The 22,108-nt window shown below is 35.8% G+C and overlaps 1 protein-coding gene across 1 annotated transcript in view; it reads right to left on the bottom strand.

The window, feature by feature from the left end:
- CSMD1 (CUB and Sushi multiple domains 1) overlaps nucleotides 1–22,108 on the bottom strand; it is a 1,203,943-nt gene that overhangs the window by 274,437 nt on the left and 907,398 nt on the right. The window contains exons 18-21 of the mRNA XM_013299736.3: nucleotides 16,153–16,341; nucleotides 12,517–12,633; nucleotides 10,902–11,117; nucleotides 8,117–8,305 (exon numbers count right to left, since the gene is read on the bottom strand). Coding sequence (XP_013155190.2) covers nucleotides 8,117–8,305; nucleotides 10,902–11,117; nucleotides 12,517–12,633; nucleotides 16,153–16,341 — 711 coding nt within the window. The remainder of the gene's footprint in view (nucleotides 1–8,116; nucleotides 8,306–10,901; nucleotides 11,118–12,516; nucleotides 12,634–16,152; nucleotides 16,342–22,108) is intronic.

A 22,108-nucleotide genomic window follows, 5' to 3' on the forward strand; every position in this document is an offset into this window, starting at 1 on the left:
GACAAGTAGACAGAAGCAGCTTGCAGATCAGGTAATAAAATGAAAGTCCAGGTTAAGACAATCCTTGAAAGGAGAGTTGAAGAACTAATTCAAACTTTTCCTTCCCATTATCATGGGATATCTGAATGCCTAAATCCTGGAAGAGGTGATCAAATTGTTCAGTTACGTGACCTTGTGAACAGGGGTAAATAACCATCTCTAATAATGAATGTAGCTTTTCAGCCATAGCGCTGAGTAGAGAGGCTAGGTACAGATCATTCACATTAGCCAAGGAGGTAAAAGAAAATTATTAATAAGTACAACCAGATACTTTTATTTTGTCTTAGAATCTTACTACTTCAATACTTCAGTTAATATTACAGACAGAATATGATGGAATAAACAATTTATTATTTCGTACCTCAACTTTTCTTATAGCCAAGCCATATATTCTGTGATTTAATAAATATGCATTTATTGTATTGTACCCCTCACGGACTTTCTTAAAAGTCTTGAAAAGAGAGGTACCTACACTTCAGCAGTGTACCTTGCAATTCACTGTGAAGGTGTCTCCGCTCAGGTTTCTAACCATTGCCTTCAACAATCAGTGAACAGCACATCTTTGGCAAGTAGGAAGGTAAAATGAAATTTCTCCCCTCTTTAAGATTTTTATCAGCATATCATAGTTTACCATAAAGGAATACCAAACCTAAAAGGCTCATTCCTTGTCTGTTAGAGAATCATTGCAAATGATAAAGTCAAATTTCAAAAAGTACTTAGGTGTACATCAGATACACGTGTTCGATGCTGCTATCTAAACTCCCTCCGCTTCTAATTATCAGCCACCTATCTCTGGAAATGTGTATATTTACCAGGTATCTTGTTTCATGTCACATTCCTAGTTTTGCACACGCTCTGCTCCCTGCCAAGCCTGTAAAGATACTTGCTACTGGTATCCAAAAAAAAAAATTAAGCAGAGCAGCATCTAACTTCACTCGGCACTGACAACTGCATATGGAGCAAGCTTCCCAGGAAGTGGTTTAGTCACCATCCCTGGAGGTTTTTAAAAGATGTATAGGTGTGGTGCTTAGGGACATGGTTTAGTGGTGGACCTGGAAACTTAAGGTTTGTGGTTGTACTCAATCTTAGAGGTCTTTTCCAACATAAATGAATTCTATGATTCTATGCCAAAGCCATGCTAGTGTGCAGAATGGAATATGAAATTCATGAGGCCAGGGGACAGCATTCTGCACTGCAGTGTGACAGTGAAACGTTTGAAGTATGGCACTGCTAAGCTGAAGGAATATATACATTGTGGGGAGCTCAAGAATTTTCTGCATTCAAGATCTGATCTATTTCTAGTATTGATTTTGTTGGCGCATTGAATTGTTATATTCAATTAAAAAAAATTACTCATAGGAATGCTTCTTTTAATTCATGAGTTTTCCAATTCCTTTTTTAGTAGTAGCAGAACCTTAATACAGTGATAGAAAGCTCCTGAATATTTGACTTAAACCACAATGGAAAGTAAGAAAAGTATTGAAAGCATAGTCCTGGTTTGATAGATGAGATCTAGGAGATCTGCCTTAGTAACAGATTTCCCAGAGAAATTGTGTGGTTCTTGTTTAAAAGGCTAGAAGCCAAGACAGCACCTGAAATCTGATTGTGATGTTCTCCTTTAGGTGGACATTAGCCTCAGAATCAGGGACTTCAACAGACTAAGGAGTTGTTCCCCCTCACTTCTGGACTCCAGTATTCACCAAGCTTCTGAGATTCACCCAGATTTGGGGATATGCAGAAGTGCATGACTGCCTAGGAGCTTTACTCTCAAATCTGCACTGTAGGGGGACAAATTCACTAAAAGCTGGGCTTTGTTCTCAGGAAAAAGTAGTCAACTGTGAAATGTAAATGAAATTGTAATAGAATTCTGTGATTATAGGTAGAGAAAAAAGAGCTGTTGCTGGAAGGAAAGTGAGAAGAATATGTAATCCACACTCTTGGGCAATTTAGTTCACATAGCCATGAAATAAGTATAAATATATGTCTACATTAGCAACTACGTAAAAGCAAATGACATTATGGGAATAAATTATATATGTAGAAATAGTGTCAGTAACCCATCACAACCACAATTAGTAATCAAATGCATGCTTTTGGAAAAAAACAAATCTAAAACCACTGGAATAATAATTGAAGCAATACTAACAAAACAAAACCAAAACCAAAAATAACCAAACAACCCCAAAACAACCCTAAATAACAACAAAGGAGGAAGGGAAATGAAGGGGAAAGAAATTGTTTTCTGTTTTCAAATCTCAACTACACAAAAGATAATCAGGAGAAGCTTGTCTGTACTCAAGTAGCTTGGTTTTTACCCACACACAAGCATACGAACAAACACAAACCCAGTAATTTTAAATGATAATTAAATTATTCAGAAGTAAATTTGGGAAATTAAACCTACAGCACACAGACAAACATGCCAATTACAGCAATGTGGCAGATGAAATGTTAACAACCTTATAGGCAACAAGCTGATTCAGAACAGTAAAACCTCAGATGCCTATATCAGCATTCTCAAACCTAAATACATGGGTTATTTCAGCAGCAGTTATTTCTTCTTCAAGACACTGTGCACTTTTATTTTCCAGGTAGCCTGTGCCAGGATTGCTAGGAGAGTATTTCTGTCTTGACATTATCTATAGAAATGTGCTTCTAATTCCATGACTCTGTGCATCACACAAGACAGCAAAGTGTTACTGTCTCTCAGTTCCCCTCAATCTCACATTCCTCTCAGTTACAGTAAATTTTGAGGAGTGAAAGTGGACACTGTGAATGTATATTTAAACAACGTATCTCAAAGAACAGTTACATAGAAGTAGCCAGCTAGTTTTGGTTTGTTGTTTCTTTTTGGTTTGTTTTGGTTTTTTTTTTTCTTTTTTCCTTCAAAAGACTATGTCCTTTACACTGTGGCTAACTGCAGAAAACCCTTACTGTAGGATACTTGCTGGAGTAAGCAACTAGTTAACTAATGACCGCAGGATAGCTCTTCCAAATGAAATCACTGCATCTAGAAAAGTGGAAAAGAGTTAGTACTCTTGTGTGAAAAGAGATTAAAGTGTCTCATCTGCAGATCTCAACTACTAGCACATTTGAAAGGGAAGCCATCATTGCTATCTGCGTGCTTTTGAGGAAGCTCTTACAGGAAATAAGATTTCTTTATGGATGACCTCACTACCTTTCTTTTGAACAATTCAATGTAGAATGCAAAATTATTTGTGAGGAGATTGGCAACAGTCCCAGTGCTTCTACAGTTGGTACAAAGAAGGGGAAGGAAGCCATCTTCCTGAAAAGCCACATCATGTCAATGTAAAGGGAGAATTCACCAGACAGCTAAGGGGAGTTGCTTCCCTATGAGAAGCACATCTTGGGGTGGGGGGGGTGGGGGGTGGGGATATGTAGGGGGGAATTTTCATATTCTGAGATAGGAGAAGTTTGACACCACCTTGGGTAATGATCATGTCTTTTCTTTAAAGAGTGCAAAGGGAGTCAGCCCTAAGGGCCTGGATCTTCTCCACACTTTTCATCAAATAGTAGCAAGTATGTGGCTGTAGGCACAAGTTGTTTTCTAGTCAGGAGGGCAAGATCCAGCTGTATCCAACACATTTAGAAATGGAGTGATGACCTAAATGGAAATTCTAGGTAGAGTCTTCAAAACTCTGTGATGAGCTGGAATAATATTGCATAACCACTTGAGGTGCATGGCTGAGATAAATATTAAAATAATTTTAATTGAAAAGATAAAGGAGTGAAAGGTTGACACACAGATTTACAAGGACACCTGTTTATGAAAGTCTGCATGATTTTGCAGATACACTTGGTAGTGTCTTTGTGCCATGAAAAGAAGGGTCCTCACTGAAGGAGAAGGGATGCTGCCTTATTCTGAGAGCCAATCAACATCCAGGCACTCAGACACTCAGCCTTTGAAGTTCAGGGGAGCATGGAGAGAAGGCCAGTGAAAATTACGATAATCCAGTCCCTATGGGACTCAGAGTCTTGGACTAAAAAAGCCAGGGTCAAGATAATTTCTTAATGTTAATTTTTAATGTAAATGATATCTTTTTGAGACTTTTGTGTGGTTGAGCATCTTTGTTCATGTGAATGTGGGCTGCAAAAAAGTGAAAACCCAATGTTCCATAAAAAATAATGGTTCAAAATGTATATACAAATAACACATGAATAAAAATAAGCAATATGTAGAGCACATATTCAAATGTGCAAATGTAGAATATAAAACAAAAACTTACATTTTAGAAAGTGAGGTTTACAAGACGATAATTTTGAATAAAATCTTCAACACCAACTATATAGCTTATCATTCTAGTACAATTCTTAGTATATATGGAGCTTCATAATAATTATTCAATTATTTAAATAATATAAATAAATAATAGTTGTTTTGTTTTCTCTAATTAAAAAAAATCTCTAAGCTCCTATATAAAAAAGATAGCTAATGAACTTGGGAACAGACAAAGATAACTTTCCAAAAAATAATGCTTTAAAGGTAGTAAAAAATATATTGGGGACAAAAAAAAAAGCTTACATGAAATGAACACATATTAGCTTTTGTTTTCTTACATTATTAAAGTTCATATAAAATTGGCAGATTATACTTTTAGTGCATGTTGTCAACTTTAATTCTTCATGATGTAAAGATGAAGAGTATTTTCTTATTTTTTCAATGTTATAACAGTTATCATACATATTCACTCACTGTATACTAAATACATTTAAATACATAAGTATTCTTTCACAAGGCAATTTAGTGATTCTTTGGCATTTTCAGAATTTAACTAGAGGAGCAGCAACAGGGATTTCTTACTCCAGCGACCAGCTGGCTCTTCTAGAAAAGTGGATTGCTGAGATTGCTTTTACACACCACCTACCACAAGGAAAGGTATTTGCAGGGTTGTGATGACAGGTCTAGAATTTGTCTGAACATTTAGTCAAATTAAAAGTGGTTGTAATTTTGCCCCCATTTTGAGTAAACTGCATCATGATACTACAAAGGCAGGTTCTGCTTATGTGGTGCAGAGATCCTCCTTGAGAAGACCTCAAATGTCCAAAGGATTCACTAAGTGCATTTCTCAAAGCTACAATTGATTTCAATATTGGAATTTTATACCTTCAACCTCTAATCCATGAACCCTTGTCCAGAAAGCCCTCCTAAAGCCGACCATCTTTCCATATATACTTAAGGCAGTATCATTTCACTTTTCAGGGGTTAGATTAGAAATTAGATTTGAAATAGAGAAATAATAGCACACAGCTATATAGCAATGAGAATTCAAAGCAGCTCCTACAAAATATAAATGCAGGTAATCAAAGATGGTATGTGCTGGATTACAGAAGTACTTTAGCTCTGGACCTGACCTCTTGACTACAAGGTTTCATACATTTACTAACAAGGTATATGACAAAGGAGCAATAAAGATGTTGCAGCAAGACAACAGGAATCAGCAGGCCAACTGGGACCATTTTATCAATAACCGATTACATATAAATACATACACACATATATACATACATACATGGAAGTAACTCCTCTATTTAGGCATCTAAATGATGCCTGGAGTCTGATTCACCTCTCTGTAAAACAGATACCTAAACGTATGCAACACCACTGCCGACTTAGTTGTTTGGAGCTGAATCTGAATCTCATCCACTATAAAATACCTGCAGACTGACAACCCCTGCTCACAACCTGTAGTACTGGAACCAGTTAAATTCCTGATACATGACAGATGGTGAAGGGGACACAGCTCTCCTCTGGGGAGTTAAGAGAACAAATTTGTAACCTGTCACTTTAATACCACTTTGTGTCTTTCAGTAATTTTTCATAATATCTAGTCATCTTACAGTCCTCTAGGATTGCGTTTGGGGTTTAGGGGGTCTTTTGGGGGGTTTTTTGTGGTTTCGTGGTTTGAGTTTTTTAAGACAAAGACTACCGTTATTTAAGTACAGAAGTATGTTAACCTTTATATATTTGTTTATGGTTTTTAGGATGTCAGATACAGAATCATATTTTTAAATGATCATATTGTACTTTGATATTACTTCATAGAAATTAGTAACATTCATAGAAATTTTACTAGGTAGAGACAATTTTCTTCCTAAAAAACATGTCTTTCTTCTGTAGGTCCTCAAAATATGTGATTTGTTTAGCAAATGCTTTATATTAATATGAGTTGTATTCATTCCGTTATGTTTCCTATGAATTATATATGTACATAAAACAGTATGTTGACTGTATTAAAGTCAGCTACTTAAGGAACTTTTAAAATGAGCAACAGTTAAGCAACATGCAGTAGCAAGAGTTTATTTTCAGTTTTAATTACACATGGATATGGCTTAACAATACCTTGACAAAGCTAAAAGACAACATATTACTAAGAATTGTAAGACTGCACAATTAACAGTCATCTTTTCTTCAACAACAGGGAAACAAAGAGCTAATTTTCCATTCATACATATGGACAGCCACAGAATAGAGGAACACACTTAAAATTAGGGGAAGTAAAATGCGATGATCAAAGTGAGTATGTGAATATTATTCTAGCGAAATTTGCACACTTGAAATCAATATGGACTGAAGGAGTTAGGTCTCTTCTCCCTGGAGAAGGCTTGGGGAGGAGGTACACACACACACACACACGACTCATCACAATATTCCAGTACTGAAAGGGCGGCTACGAAGAGGACAGAGTCTCTCCCTTTGCAAGGAGCCACATGGAGAAGACAAGAGGCAGCAAGTAAAAGTTGCTGTCAATACAAGAAAGAATTTTTTTACAGTGAGAACAATCAGTCACTGGAACAACCATCTGAGGAAGTGGTAGAGGCCTCATCACTGTAGTTTTCAAGATGCAACTGGACAGGGTGTTACACAATTTCATGTAGGCTCCCTTTCACACAAAAGGTTGGACTAGCTGCTCTTTCAAGATCCTTTGCAATCTGGACTGTTCTATGGTTCTGTGATACTATGATATAGGATGGTATGCACTTAGCCAGCATTCATAGACAGTGTAAAGAACCCGGTGATACCTCTAAGATGCATCAAGCTGAAAATACCCTAAGACTTAAATCTAGAATTTCCAATAGGATGGAAAGCTCCATATGATTTTGGTTTCTCTCTCATCTGTAACTTTATTCCATCATGGATTAAATAGCCCCAGGTTTTTAAAACAAAATTAGAAAGAGTTTACTTTTTTTTTCCATTAAAACTATATATGTGTATCTTACATGTACATACAATGTAGGTTGTACGACTTCTTTCAGATACAGACATCTGTCTCTTTAAAACAAATAAAAGAAAAAAGTTGAAGCTGAGTTTCTCCCTTCATGAAATAAAATCTTATTTAAAACAAGAACCCTCTTAAGGAAATCCATTTAGAGGTCTGTGGAACTATTTGACATTTCAGAAGCATTATGTCAACAGTAGCTGATCAGATTCATTTGACACGGTAGTGATAAAACTATCTCACAAATCAAATAGAGCAACTGTACAAATCTTATAAAATCCAGGCACAGAGCTTTTCCCAGAAAAAAACTGTTCACTCAGTTTGAGCTTATAGCTACTGATTTTTAACAACAGGACATTAATTTTTAAAGTTACAGTTTACAATGTTGTAATACAGTTTATAGTTTATAAACTGTAAAAAAAAAACCCCAAACCAGTTAAGAGTTACAAGAATAATAAGACAATATGAAAAAAAGACCTTTAAAACCAGCCAGGGATCTATAGAAAAGTTTATTTTCACCTAAAAGCTCTAAAGCTTTCTTTAGCCTGAAAGAAAAATGATGAAATTTATGTCTTAATTATGGCAAACATACAGTTCAATAATTAGATTTACATTTTCTCTCACAAGATTTTCTATCACAACTCTATTCCTCTTTCTTATTTTTTTTTCTCTAAATAAAAGAGACATGCATTACCTAGATCTCGCACTGACTTTAAAGTTTGTACAGCTTGGGGATCAATCCTTTCAACCCAAGCACTTTGTTCTCTGGCCAGTATTCTGACACATGCCATGTGCTATTAACGATTTGATGAATGAAATGAAAGCATGTGACCACCTACCCACACACCTTGGCAGAGGTGCACTCCATACACGCCGGCCACCTCCCAGGCAGGTAAGTTTATTAGCACCTTCCAGGCGATATCCAGGAAAACATGAAAAAATCAAGTAATCTCCAACACCAAAATGAAAACCAATGCGTCTACTGAAGGCAGGAACACCAGGATCATCGCATGGCTCCAGATCATATTCTGCAGACAATAAAACATATATAAATAAACAGGACAAGTTTTCCATGGGGAAGCGGGGAGGGGTGGTGGTGGTGCTGGTGTGAAGCTTACCAACTTAGTTGCATTGTGTCAGTATGGAACACGTGGAAAACATGTATTTCAGAGTTCAGTTCTCTACTAAACACCAGTATTGTTTCTGTATGTCTATTGTGGCTATATATGCAGTAAATGTGTATCTATTTAGTGCATCCAGACTATATTTATTTTCTTAATTTCAAGGGCTGTGACCAGCTTACACTGTGATTTCTTTACTGTTATTTTGCTTAATTACATCCTTTGTATATAATTCTTGGTTCATTTCATCTGAAATCCCGAACAGCTTTAGAAGTGAGACTTACAGTTTTAAAAAAATCATTATGTAATAAAGAAAAATCTGACAAAATATCAAACAAAGGGTAAGGTCAATGAAAAGACATATGACCACATTTTCAAAAGATGTGCTTGAGTTTCCTAAGTAAAGCTATACTTTTAATCAGGTGATCTCTATTTGCACGCCTTTTAGAAATCCTACAGGTGCCACCCAACTGAAAACAATTTACTTTTTTAAAAAAAAAGTCTCAGGTGCGTGTTCTTATTGTCTCTTTTATAACTACGCATCAGGAATAATTCAGGTGGAGTCAGAACAAATTAATGGGAAAAAAATCAGAGCTGTTACATACAGAGGGACTATATAGAACTCGGAAAGTGTCATCCTCGCAGAGTACGTTGAGGAAGTGTTACTGTATGTTTGTCCTGGTTTGGGGGCATTCTTCTTTTTAGATATTCATTACCGACCACTGTTCAAGAAAAGATGTTGAAAAAGATGAACTTTATGTCTAACCCCAAAAGTCTGATTTTATATGATTCAATTGACCCAAGAGATAACTTAGAAAAGAGACACTTCTGATAACTGATAAAAAAAAGCTATTTTCTCAAACATTTACCTTAGAGGTTAGTAGAAGTTAAGGTCAAAGCCACTTAAAGGAAGAAACTCCATTTAATCAGGGGAAGAAACTAACCCAAAGTTACTGAATGAGTATTTAAACAGCTGACTTACTGAATAAAATAAATAGCAAAATCTTTCCCCACAGCACCTGTCTTGTGGGAAGGTCCCGAATAGTAGAAGGAATTTACAAACCATACCAGTTTCTGCTGGCAAAGCTTCTAAGTTTTGAAAGCACATGACCTACTACCTCTGCTCAGCACTATAAAGGCTGAGGTGGGCATGGAGATACCCAGTGGCAGAACTCTAGGCACCTGGGAATTTTCCTGCCAAATTTCTGTGTTAGATGACATTCAAAACAGATTAAGGTCTTCTCACCAAGTACCTCTTACTATGAAGAAATACATTCTGATTGTTTGAAATGAAGAAAAGATACTTGCCCATTTGTGTCATAAAATTAATGTACCTGATAATCCTTCTCAAAAATACCTTTTTAATATAAATGGTGGAACATGATGGCTATCTGTGTGTATATCAGTTGTATATAGGGCATAAACCTTTGCTTGTGTTTCAAAACTTCTGTGATCCACATATTTGGTTACTCTACAAATTTTCCTCTGCATCCATAATGATATCTTCAAGTTACCTAGCCCATTACCATCTTGATTTATTTATAAATAAACTACCAGAGATATCATTTAATATTCATATTTACATTCCAAACTTGCAAAACTGCTGAACTCTGACTTGGTTAGTCCAAAGTATCAAGAACAAATGTAATTCAGCATTTGATACAAGTAAATCTGACACTATTGCTCTGACCAGTGAGATGTTGGGTTTTTTCTTTTTAAAATAAGCAAGCTAAATTAGATACATTATTCATAAATAGCATGTTCATCTGTAAACATTGCCAGATCCTAAGAAAACATTGAAAAATTATGTAAGAGAGTCTGAAATATGAGTTCCTTCTGTACTTGTTCCACAGAATATCCATGTGCATGACCATCTCAACTAATGGCCGATTCATTCATATGCGGATCTGTAAATATTCTATATTACAGTAATAGAGGTAGAAAAAGAAAATTATTGACAAATGTATTTTATATGTCATCTAGTATTAGAAGCCTGACTGTAAATAAAAAGCATTGAGAATTTCAATTATCTTGAAGAATTTGAAAAAGGTATCAGAACTTTTTCATATATCAACAGCTAAAAATATATTGTTTCATTTTTATATATACATTTTCTATTTCAAAATCTGTCAATTTAGACACCTCTGTGACCCTGACGTAGCACACTACTTTTTTTACAGTAAGCATACTGCTTTTTTTTACAGTTTCTATACTTCCTTTAGTAAAACAGTACCAGTTAGTTCTTTCTTCTGAAGCAGTACCTTCTATCTTTTTATTTTTATACCCCACAGTTTTCCTCCAAACTTATTTTTCACACTGATGCTTCTCTGTGAACATGAAAAAATTCTCATTAAAACAGTCATATCACCAACATCGTTCTCAATCTGTTAGCCACCTTTATAAATCTTAGCCAGTGTTCTGTGATAGAGACTATAAAATTTCTAATGAGGTTTTTTACTGGTGCTTCGTGTTTCTGGATATTTAGCAGAATGGCATTTCTTACCTGAAAATGTTATGTTGAAGCCTTCATAAGAAATCGAAAAATCAGATATAAATCGAAGCTGTGCAGTAAAATTTCCAAAGAGGCCAGCTTTAATTGTAGGGGGTAAAACTGAGCCAGTTAACCTGGCTACTGGTTCTGTGAAGCTGCCATCTTCCGTGATGAGCAAATAGTCATGAGAGCTTTCAAGGTGAAATGTATGAAAAACCAGCTGTACACCTTTAAAATTTTTTAAAAGGGGAAAAAGAAAAGTTGTTATTAGGAAGTTTTTCTCTTTCTTTATATATAGATGATACAGAAAGAAAATCTTACATTATATGGGAAGATTCTTAGAAAGTTACACATGGAATCAAAACCTGAAATTTAGAAAATAAAAATGGCAGAAAGCACTTGGGCACAACCGATCAATATGTGCAGTGTGGACATTTGTCCAGCTCACTGTAAATCAATAGCTCCCATAAGAGGATTGATGGCATTCAGTGTCATTTGTATATAGCACTCTAAAAATCTAAGTTTGTATTGTATAGATTTTATGCAAGTTCCTGTATGCCTCTTTTACTTATAATGTCTACCGTGATCTTACTATTAAAGTAGGAGACATGCTTCAGTAATTGGCTAAAATTTTGTATTCATGTTTTGTTTCTGCATTTTCTCCAACACAATTCTGTTTTTTACTCTAAAAATCAGGGAAGTGCCCCTATAACAGGAGAAAGCATAAACAAGCTTTATGTACGGTCTTCCACAGATACAGATTCATATTTTCTGGGACCGGTCCCTTACTGAAGTCATGATCATTTTTCCCATTGCCAAATACCTGTCCAGCAATTGATTAAATTTTGAATTATAGTTAGGTTTTCAAATACATTTATTTACTGTGGGGATAAACATTCTTCATAGAAAGTCTTGTCACGTATTTTACATTTCAAATGCCATATAAGTTTTAAACAAAAATTCAGTCTGTAAGATTTTAAACAGTAGAAACTTCCAATATACCTCTCAGACTATCAAATGTAACAGACTTCTTGTCATAGAATGGAGATTGAGGAATATTTTTATTATGCTTTAATTCAGAGGTATGTGACGCATCATTAGTACTTCATAGGCTTTTTTCCTTAGTTCTTTTACACATTACCCTAACAGATAAGCTGTCAAGCCTAACTGTGCTTCCAAATATTACTCTATTGTATATATAACATAAAGATATATAATTTTTGGTCCTAATGACTTAAGTCTGAAATCTAAGGTTACTAATACACAGGTCAAATCTTCTTCATGCTTAGTAATGGAGAAAATTATCAACAAGGACCTGACAGTTTTCACTGAAAAATTTAGCTCTATTTAAGTATCTTCTAATTTCTGCCTATTTTTTTGAGCCTACAACACATTTCCTCTGGTAACTGTTAAAAGAATATTTCTATTGCAAAATAAATACAAATTAGAACAACACATCTGAATATATTTATTTTGGGATTTTGGGAAATAATACTTCTTCCTGAACAGAACAGCAGAAAACACTGATTTAACTCAATTCATAAAAGGCATTCTATTGTGTATGTGTGTTTGCATTTTTTAAACGTAGAAATTACATATTCATATGCAATTTATATTAGATACTTACCCTTGCCATGTGACACTTCAATAGTCCAAGTGCAGTTTAAAGAGTTTGGATAAAAATCAGGAAAACCTGGAGAAAGAACAGTTCCACTCTTCCCATGAATATATCCACCACATAAAGCTTTACAAGACAAAAAAAAAAAAAAAAAAAAAAAAAAGAGGGAAAAAAGAGGGGGAGGGGAAAGCCAATAGAAGTCATACAGAAATCCTAGAAATCCTGGTTTTATTAAAATAAAAATTAGTTCACTTTTTGAACTACTCTTAAAATTTAAAATAAGGTCAAGCATTAAAATAAGAAGTTAATTCATCCAAAGACATAACATCCAAATTTGACAATTTATTTTTAAATTAGTCCTTGAAAATTAGTTTACTTTTCATCTACAGCTTGTCTTGTTAGTTAGCAGAATACAAAAGCAAGCAAAACTTTGTTCCAGAATATTGCAAGTATTAATCACTATTGTAGTAGTACTAAAAAATAAGATTAATTTTTTTGTGAACTAACTAAAAAATTAAATATCTTGCAGCTACTTTTCTTGTACTATCTATTTTAAAAGGTATATGTTTAATTCCTTTTCTATGAAACAATAATATTTAAGAATCAATGTATTTTTTAAAAAATAATAAACGTGTAGCTATTTGATTTCTTCTGCGATGTTCAAGGGGAAAAAAGTAACTTCCTCTCTTTTAAAAGATTCAGATACATCGTAAGTAATTTATTTGGAACTGAATACTTTGAATGACACAATAAATATTCTAGAAAGCATTTTATGCATACCAGAATTTGCTAAACTAGGCTGCTCAACTTTACATGGCAAATTAATTAAAATTTAAGATTTGCATGCTAATTGGTCACTGGTCTTTTAAATACAGAATGGCTGTGCATTTCACTCATCTGTTGCTGTCCACCTTTTTATGTTGTTGTTTGTTTGGGGTTTTTTTATTTAATAAACTAAATGTTTAACAATAACACAACAAAGCATTAAGATGCTTTTAGTCTTCTTCCTTACATACAACAATATACTTTGCCATAAACTAGACGGTAAATATATGTGACAAAATGTTCAATAAACCTGCAGCACTTGTATGTAAATGTTTATATATATATACATGCTAGCATTTTAGCTAAAGTACATTTTTTCATTTCTTAGAAAAAGCTGTTTGTTAAAGTTTTAAATGTTTTTTGAATTTATATATTATATGTATTTAAAGATAAGTAGATGGAAAGGAAATGTTTCTAGCCTGGTTTTGTCTGCATATATGTATTTCTGCACATAAGGATGAATGAGAATATGCATAGCTAAAACCACAGTAAATATATAGTTGGTAATATTACTTAATAAAAAATAATTACATACATCAGGTTCATAATGCCAGAAATGAATGATAGTATACATTTGTTCAAAATCCCTCTTATTCTTTAAACATCACAGAAGGAAGAAAAATATTTGACTGTCAAAGATTCCTTCAAGCAGATATTAAATATTTACAAATAATTTACACAGGTTTAAGTTTAACATTTAAAATACAGAAATTACCTGGTTTTATTTAGCTTTCTTTAATTTATTTTTTTTTTTATGCTTCACCTTGACATTATAGATTTTTGAGAATGACACATCACTTAGAGGGAACTTTAACCACTGTGTCTCTGTACACAAAGAACAGGTTATTTTTTTGTTGGCATGAAACAAAGCAACACACTTTTCTTTTAGGGATTTATTCTGCTGATTTAATTTCTGAAGTTGCAATTTTGAGAATTTCAATAGTCTGCAGGTGACTGCAGTATGCTCTTTTCAAACTCAGTTAAATCTGTCACATACCAAAAATTTGGGTGACTACCTAAAAGAATGTGAGTTTTATTTCATCTTTTTAGACTAGTTAATTCAATGTAGCTGAATATGTGAAGAAAAAAGAAGAAAATTAGTATAACCCCTTGTACGTTGCTTGCTTAGAGACCCTGCTCAGAAAGGCTTGAATTTTTTTATCATACACTTATGCTGCAAGTGGATGATGGACCTGGGAAATAGGGGCTCTTTTTCAGTGAGTGAAAATTAACCAGACCTTTCTGTAGTTCAACATTCATATGGAAAAAAGAGTTGAATATTGGTGTTCTATATCAAAATTACATTCATAAATTTTAGTACAAAGTAAATGGAAAAAGGATACTATACAAAGATAAGATTCATATAATACCGTTCTTCAACCCATTGCAGCAAAGCAAAAAAGCAAAAGGAACTAATAAAACTAGTGGAAGAATACTAAAAATGCTTTGTTTATTTTACAATACAGCTTATAGGAAGATTTGTGATACTCCAAGGTTCATCAGCTGTGGCAAGAACATAGTCTAAGATTTGATCACAAAATGCAATTGAAAACAATAGTTTGCTTCTGTCTCTGCAAAGGAGAAACAAGTTGTAATGCTTACAAGGTGAGTGAGCTTGAATTGCATATTAATTTGCTTTGTAGTGATTAAGTGCTTTTATCTTTCGGTAGCTTTTATGTTTTGGGCATGGGGCCAGAAGGTTGTAGTGAGAATTAGAAGCCTGAGTGAGAGTAAATATTCAGATTTAACAAAATCCGTTTAAAACAGAGTTAGAAACTAAAATACTTTGCTGAATCTGATCTAACTTTACCCTTTGACATTCCACTGTAATCAATGAAAACCTTGGACTTTAAAAGGGAGTTAGAAATTAACTAATGTAAGTAATTCACTAAAGCAAGAACCATTGTTGGTGTGAACCGCATCTTTTCCCTTCACATATTGAACTGTCATCAGTGCCTTAGAACACATATCTTAACGAGAAAGAAATGTGATCAAGACAAACACGCTTTTAAAGGTAATCATTTAGCAACCCTAAGAAAGAAAATAAAAGGTTTTAGCGAGAGGTTTAACAAAAGGAGCTTATGGAGAATTTTCAAAGATGCTGTGTTCTTTCCCTTTTGAAATACTTAATTACATTTGGATCTTATTTTCTGTGGTTTCTATCAGAGAGATTTTTTAGCAGCTATACAAGCATTCCTTGAAAAACTGACTTGATACTGTAGTGCATAGAAAAATAATGTAGCAAAAATTCCAATGTTAAAGAAGAACACAGAAATATTTGCTAGTATAGTTCAGCATTCAAAAAAAGGTTTCATGAAAGCTCTAGACAGTTTCATATTGCGTATCTGCCAAAAAAGTTAATGAACTAATCAAAATTTCAAAACAAAAATATATTGAGAAAATTAATTACACAGGTTGATCATGATCTGTTTTATTACTTGGTATCCTGAATTTTGAGCAATTATTTTGGTATTCAGTATTCCAAGTTTAAAATGCAAGTTAATTGTCTTTGCTTTGAAAATATTAGTTGAATGGCACCCTTTTCATTCACAGTTGATAAGTGGCACCCTGTGAGAATTCAGATTTCCTATTGGTGAATATATACCTGTAAATATCACCGTACATTACAGTACTTGACGGAAGGTTGATATGGAGGTGTAAAGTATGGCTTTTATTAACAGCAAAATAATTTTTGACAAGTGTGCATCTTGGCATAATTGAAGGGAGTAGTAGCAATGATAAGCTTAATTAGTTCTCAAAAACAGGAGATTAACTTTTTTTGGACTTTAAAGCTGCCATCTGAATAACTTGATACTTTACCATCACAGCTGGGTAATGCGTGATTCCACTGATGGTTTCTTTCACATATGAGTGGCTCTTCATCGCTCAGTGTATATCCTGGATCACAGCTAAAAGTAACTGTGGAGTGGATATTAAAGTTGTTACCATGGCGATGGCCATTCACAGGAATCCCTGGGTCAAGGCAGGAATCTGATTCTAGAGTAACACCTGAAACACAGATTTAATTTGTTTATTTTCCTTTTTTTTTTTTTTTGACAGTAAACAGAAAAAAATCCCAGCCAAAACACAAAATGAATAAGACGGGAGGAAGAACGAGCCTCCAAAAGATATTTGTTATCATTGCCTCAGAACTGATGTAGGACAGAAAGCACTTTCTCTGTTACCACTCTTCAATTTTCAGTCTCATAGAACAGGAAGCCCAAATGAAGTAGGAAAAGATTGGAGCTTTAACGTATATTTCATCAAACTGAAAAAAAGAGCCAGTAAAAGTACTGGACATCTTAAACTATAGGAAGATATTAAGGTTTAAAGTATGAACACAAATTTTGATAGTATATAAATTGTTTTTGATTATTCCATGTTATCTGTTCAATTTCTGATACTGTGGGACAGCTCAACTTTCCTCTGTCATAGTAATAGTTCTTTGATTTAGCAAAAAGCAGTGTAAAAAACCTACAATTGATGAACTCAGAAACTACTTGTTAATTCACACAGATACTACTACCATATGCATCAAAAATAGTAAGATAATTAATATAGTTTACACAATTGTATAACTCTTATCTGACTGAAGCAGTCTTTAGTAATTATGTCTTATAGGTGAAATTGAATAGTGTTTGGCAGATAAACATGGAGCTATACACTGAAAAAGTAAAAAAAAACCCCAAAGTTATCTAATGGAGGTGAATTAACCTCCATGAAATTACCAAGCATTATCTATTATGTTTATAGTGATAGCAAATGATTGTGGAATTTAATCATGTAATGAAATATAATGGATACACACAAGGGAAAAAGGCTATTGGGATAAAAGGGATTTCTTTTATTTTCTTTTACTATGTGTGGTGTGTTGATCTTGGCTGGCTGCCGGTCCCCTATCAGCTGCTCTCACTCTCCTCCTCAACAGTACATCAGAAAAAAGTTAGATAGAAAATAAGATGAAAAAACTCATGATCTGAGATAAAGAGAGGAAGATCACTTACCAATTACTGTAACAGCCAAATCAGACCCAATTTGAGGAAAATTAATTTAATTTTTTGACAATTAAGAATAGAGTGGGATGGTAAGAAACAAAGGCAAAAACTAAAACACACACACACACACACACCACCCCTGTATTGGGTTTGCACGGCCAGGTTTTGGTAGTGGGGAGCTAGAGGGGTAACTTCTGTGAGAAGCTGCTAGAAGCTTCCCCCATATATGATAGAGCCAATGACAGGTGGCTCCAAGATGGACCTACCGATGGCCAAAGGTGACCCCATCCAGTGGCTGTGGTAGTACCTCTTTGATAACATATTTAAGAAGGGGGCAAAAACCAGCTGTGGAACAACAGCAGCAGGGAGAAGTGAGACTATGTGAGAGCAGTAACTCTGCAGATGCCAGGGTTAATGAAGGTCCCCTGCAGCCCATGGTGAAGACCATGGTGAGGCAGGCTGACCCCTGCAGCCCATGGAGGTCCATGGTGGAGCAGATATCCACCTGCAGCCCATGGAGGAGCCCACACCAAGACAGATGGATGCCCAAAGGAAGCTGTGACTCCATGGGAATCCCATGCTGGAGCAGGCTCCTGGCAGGACCTGTGGACCCATGGAGAGAGGAGCCCACACTGGAGCAGGTTTGCTGGCAGGATTTGTGACCCTGTGGGGGACCCATGCTGGAGCAGCTTGTTCATAGAGAACTGCACCCCATGGAAGGGACCCCGACTGGAGCAGTTTGTTAAGAACTACAGCCCATGGGAAGGACTCACATTGGAGAAGTTGATGGAGGACTGTCTCCCGTGGGAGGGACCCCACGCTGAAGTAGGGGAAGAGTGTGAGAAGTTGTCCCCCTGTGGAGGAAGGAGCAGCAGATACATGTGATGAACTGACTGCAACCCCTATTCCCTGTCCTCCTGTGCTGCTGAGGGGGAGAAGGTAGAAGAAATTGGGAGTGAAGTTGAGCCTGGGAAGAAGGGAGAGGTGGAGGGAAGGTTTTGTAAGATTTGGTTTTATTTTCTCATTACTCTGATTCTAATTGGAAATAAATTAATTTTCCCAAGTCAAGTCTGTTTTGCCCATGATGGTAATCAGTGAGTTAACTTTCCCTGTCCTTTACCTTGACCCATGAGTCCTTTGTTATTTTCTCTCCCCTGTCCTGCTCAGAAGGAGTGATGGAGCAGCTTGGTGGGCATCCCCTCTTCTTCCCAGGCTCAACTTCAGTCCTCCATTTGCAACTTCTTTACTTCCCTATTCCTCCCCAGGCTGCATGGCAGGGATGGGGAAGAGGGGTTGTGGTCAGTCTATAACAGCTTCTCTCTGCTGTTCCTTTCTCCTCACACTTTTCCCCTGCTTTAGCATGGGACTTTCCCACAGGCTGCAGCCCCTCAGGATAAACCTGCTCCTGCATGGGACTGCACGGGATGCATCTTCCTTCGGGGAACATGCACCTGCTCTGACATGGGCCCACCACAGGCTGCAGTGTGGATATCTGCTCCACTGCGGTCTCTTCCTTGGGCTGCAGGAGCATCTCCTTCTCTGTCCTTGGCATTTGTAGGATTGTTTCTCACACTTTCTTTTCCTCACTCATGTACGCAGCATTATGTCCTTTCTGATAATACATTATCACAAAGGTGCCACCAACATGGCTGATGGGCTGTGTCTTGTGGTGGGTTCATTGTAGCCAGCTAGAACCAGCTGTGTCTGGCACAGGGCAGCCCTGGACTCTCTTCACAAAGGCCACCCCTGCAGCTCCCCTGTAACCAAAACCTTGCCTCCTACAGCTGACATGGTTTCTTCTTCTATGAGAAGCTGAGTGTGTCCAGAGGGAAACCTTGAAGGTACTGGCTGTCGTGGGCAAAAAGATGACAGACTATGAAGGACAAAGCCAGCATGAGGCCTGCAGTAAAAGAAAAAAACCTAGAAGCTGGCTAAAACCAGCAGGTAGCAAACACATAGTCAAGCCTCAGAGATAAGACCCAGAGGAGCCTGTGCAGAGTTTGTTGCAACCCAAAAAGCTACTGACTTGTTAAAAAAACTGCCCAGAAAGGGACAGGAAGTATATGTGTGTGGAAGGGATCAATTATAAACACTTTAATGTTTGTTATCAGGCAATTTACTTAATTCTGAAAAATTATCTGTTGTGCATCCATTTGAATAATACTGGACTTATGAGTTTAGAATTCCTTGTCAGTTTTTGGAATAAAATCTAGACATAACCACTTCAAAGTTCTGGCACTCATTGCATTTACTGAAGTATTTTCACGTTAATGTCAGTATTTTGGTGCTGGGTTGGAAAGAATGCTTGACTTCATATTGGTGATGTCATCACTCATAGATGCTGTAAAGAGCCTTGAGCAAGATTAGTTCTCCTGAGGTCTTCAAAGATTTTATGTGCTTCATCACAGGTGACCTGAACTTCCAGCATGACTCTTTCCAGTCTGCTTTTTGCTAAAGAATTTCCTTCCTCAAAGACAACTGCCAACAGCACAAAATTCTGTATAGCAGGGCGTTAGGGATTTCCTGGATCCTTAGCCCCCTAAACACATCCTAAAGGTGGTGATGCTCTCAGCTGCCTGTGTATCTATAACTGTTTCTGTGGAAGTTGTACTCTCGGTTTACTGCTTCTACCCTGCTTTATTTATCCAGGACTATCACAGAATCTTAAGAATGAGGTAGGCAAAGTTCAAAACTAAGGGAAAAAAAATTATCAGAGCATAAAGTAAATGTTTTAGAATTATAGATGTTAGGGCTGGAAGCAAGGCTACAAACAAGAATGTCATAAATAATGACTCTAGATTGCACAGGCAAATATTGCCTGTACCCTCCAGCTATTCCTTAGCTCAGTTAGAACTCAGATTTGAAAGCTTATGATCTAGTTTTCATGAGGTAACCCTGACATACTTACATTCTAGATGAATAAGTTTCTTCTAGACATGACTGCACGCTTTTAATGCAAATGTACCATGTTAGCTGACACTGCATTTTTAGATTCCCTTTACCTGTCTTAAATTGAGGAATATAAACTCAAAGAACTCTTTTAAGTCTGTAATAGGCACTTTTATGTGCCCTAAATTGTGTACATATTAAATGTGTATGAAATTTTAACTTTGATACACGGTAATTTTTTTCAGACAAACTATCCTTCACGTTTTGAGGTATGTTAGAGTAGATGGAAGTCCACAGTAGCCTTCTTAAAATTCCTTCTTCTTAAGGGCAGCCTTCCACCCCTGCATCAACACAACAATTGCTTTGGGATTTTGAGACACATTTAACAGATAAACTCATTTGTTTCTTTTTGAAGTAATAACTAGATTACATTGATAATGTTGTTACACATTTTTGCAAGGAGACCAAAAGCTGTAGCAACCTTATCAGCTTCCATGTTTGGGACTAAAATAGTGGTGCTATATAAATTAAAAAACTCAGCTCAGGTAACAGCTTAATTTCCAGGGGAAAATATTCAGTATGTAAGTTTTAACAATCATAAACATAGCTGCAAAGAAATCATTTTTCTTTGGGTTTTTTTGGACAAAGATTTGGGTTTTTTTCTTAATTGGAAATAACAAGACAAGCTTAATAATGGGCAGTACACTGAAAGTCCTGTCTACAAAAGGACAATATTAAACTATATATGAGAAATTCTGGCATCACAGCGTTAAATTTTGAGCTCATGGTTGGAGATAGTTGATTTAACACTATTCGTAACAATTAGCTCAGTAACTATAAGATTCAAGTCTGGGTGAAAACCACGTCTTTTCTCTCCCACCCTACATAATGCAGTATTTCTCAAGAAGACCATGCTTAGTAGCTCCCTCAAAAAAGACTCCCTCCACTTAAACCCATGTAGCAGTGGGAATTAGACAAGCAGATAATTCTATCCTACAATTTAATCATTCTCTTTTCAAAAGAACATAACACATAGTCCAAAGTAAACAGCAACATCAAAGCAAAAGCCTTTGTGTATCACTGAATAATTGAAAAATATGGACAGTCATCCTGAAAAAACTTCACTTTGCCAATACTGAAATTTCATCAAACATTAATCAACCTGTTGCTGTGAGCTGTATTAGATGCTTCATTGATTATTAAAATGCATATTTTGCAAACACGACTTACAAGTAATTTTTACAAACCAATTTAATCAGTAGATGGCATTAGATCTCTAAAGAGGTAATTAATTTGTTGCTGTACTGCATAAAGCATACAACAGCTATACAGATTTATATACTACAAACTCATATATATTACACACCTCTACTTTTCCCTTCACAGATCAAACAGTTAAAATAGTGAGAAAAATGGAATACTAAAGTGTAAGATTGGTAAACTGTATGTCTGTGTGCAAAAGCAGTTGCTGTATTAGTCAATGAATCGCAAAAAAGTTTTGAAGAATGGAAGTGTTTCAGCTGGAAGCTAGAGTGCTATTCTTTGCCATCAGTATAGAATCATCAGTGAGGCAGATGACAAAAGCAATTTTTTGAACAATAAGAGAAAAATATTGCCTAATAAAAGAGTTGATTATATAGGTAGGCTTATTCTAACAATGAAAGGAGAACAATGTTCTGTTTTTTGCAGGGATAGATTTAATTTTCTTAGTAGCTGGTGCAGTGCTGGGTTTTGGCTTTGGTGTAAGAACAATGTTGACAGCACATGGATGGGTTTGGTTGTTGCTGGGTAATGTTTATACTAAGTCAAGGACTTCAGTTTCTCAGGCCCTGCCAGTGGGAGGGCTGGAGGGCCACAAGAAATAGGGAGGGGACACAGCCAGGACAGCTGGC

The sequence above is a fragment of the Falco peregrinus genome, chromosome 7 (assembly GCF_023634155.1).
Source record: "Falco peregrinus isolate bFalPer1 chromosome 7, bFalPer1.pri, whole genome shotgun sequence".
In the NCBI taxonomy this organism is placed as follows: Eukaryota; Metazoa; Chordata; class Aves; order Falconiformes; family Falconidae; genus Falco; species Falco peregrinus.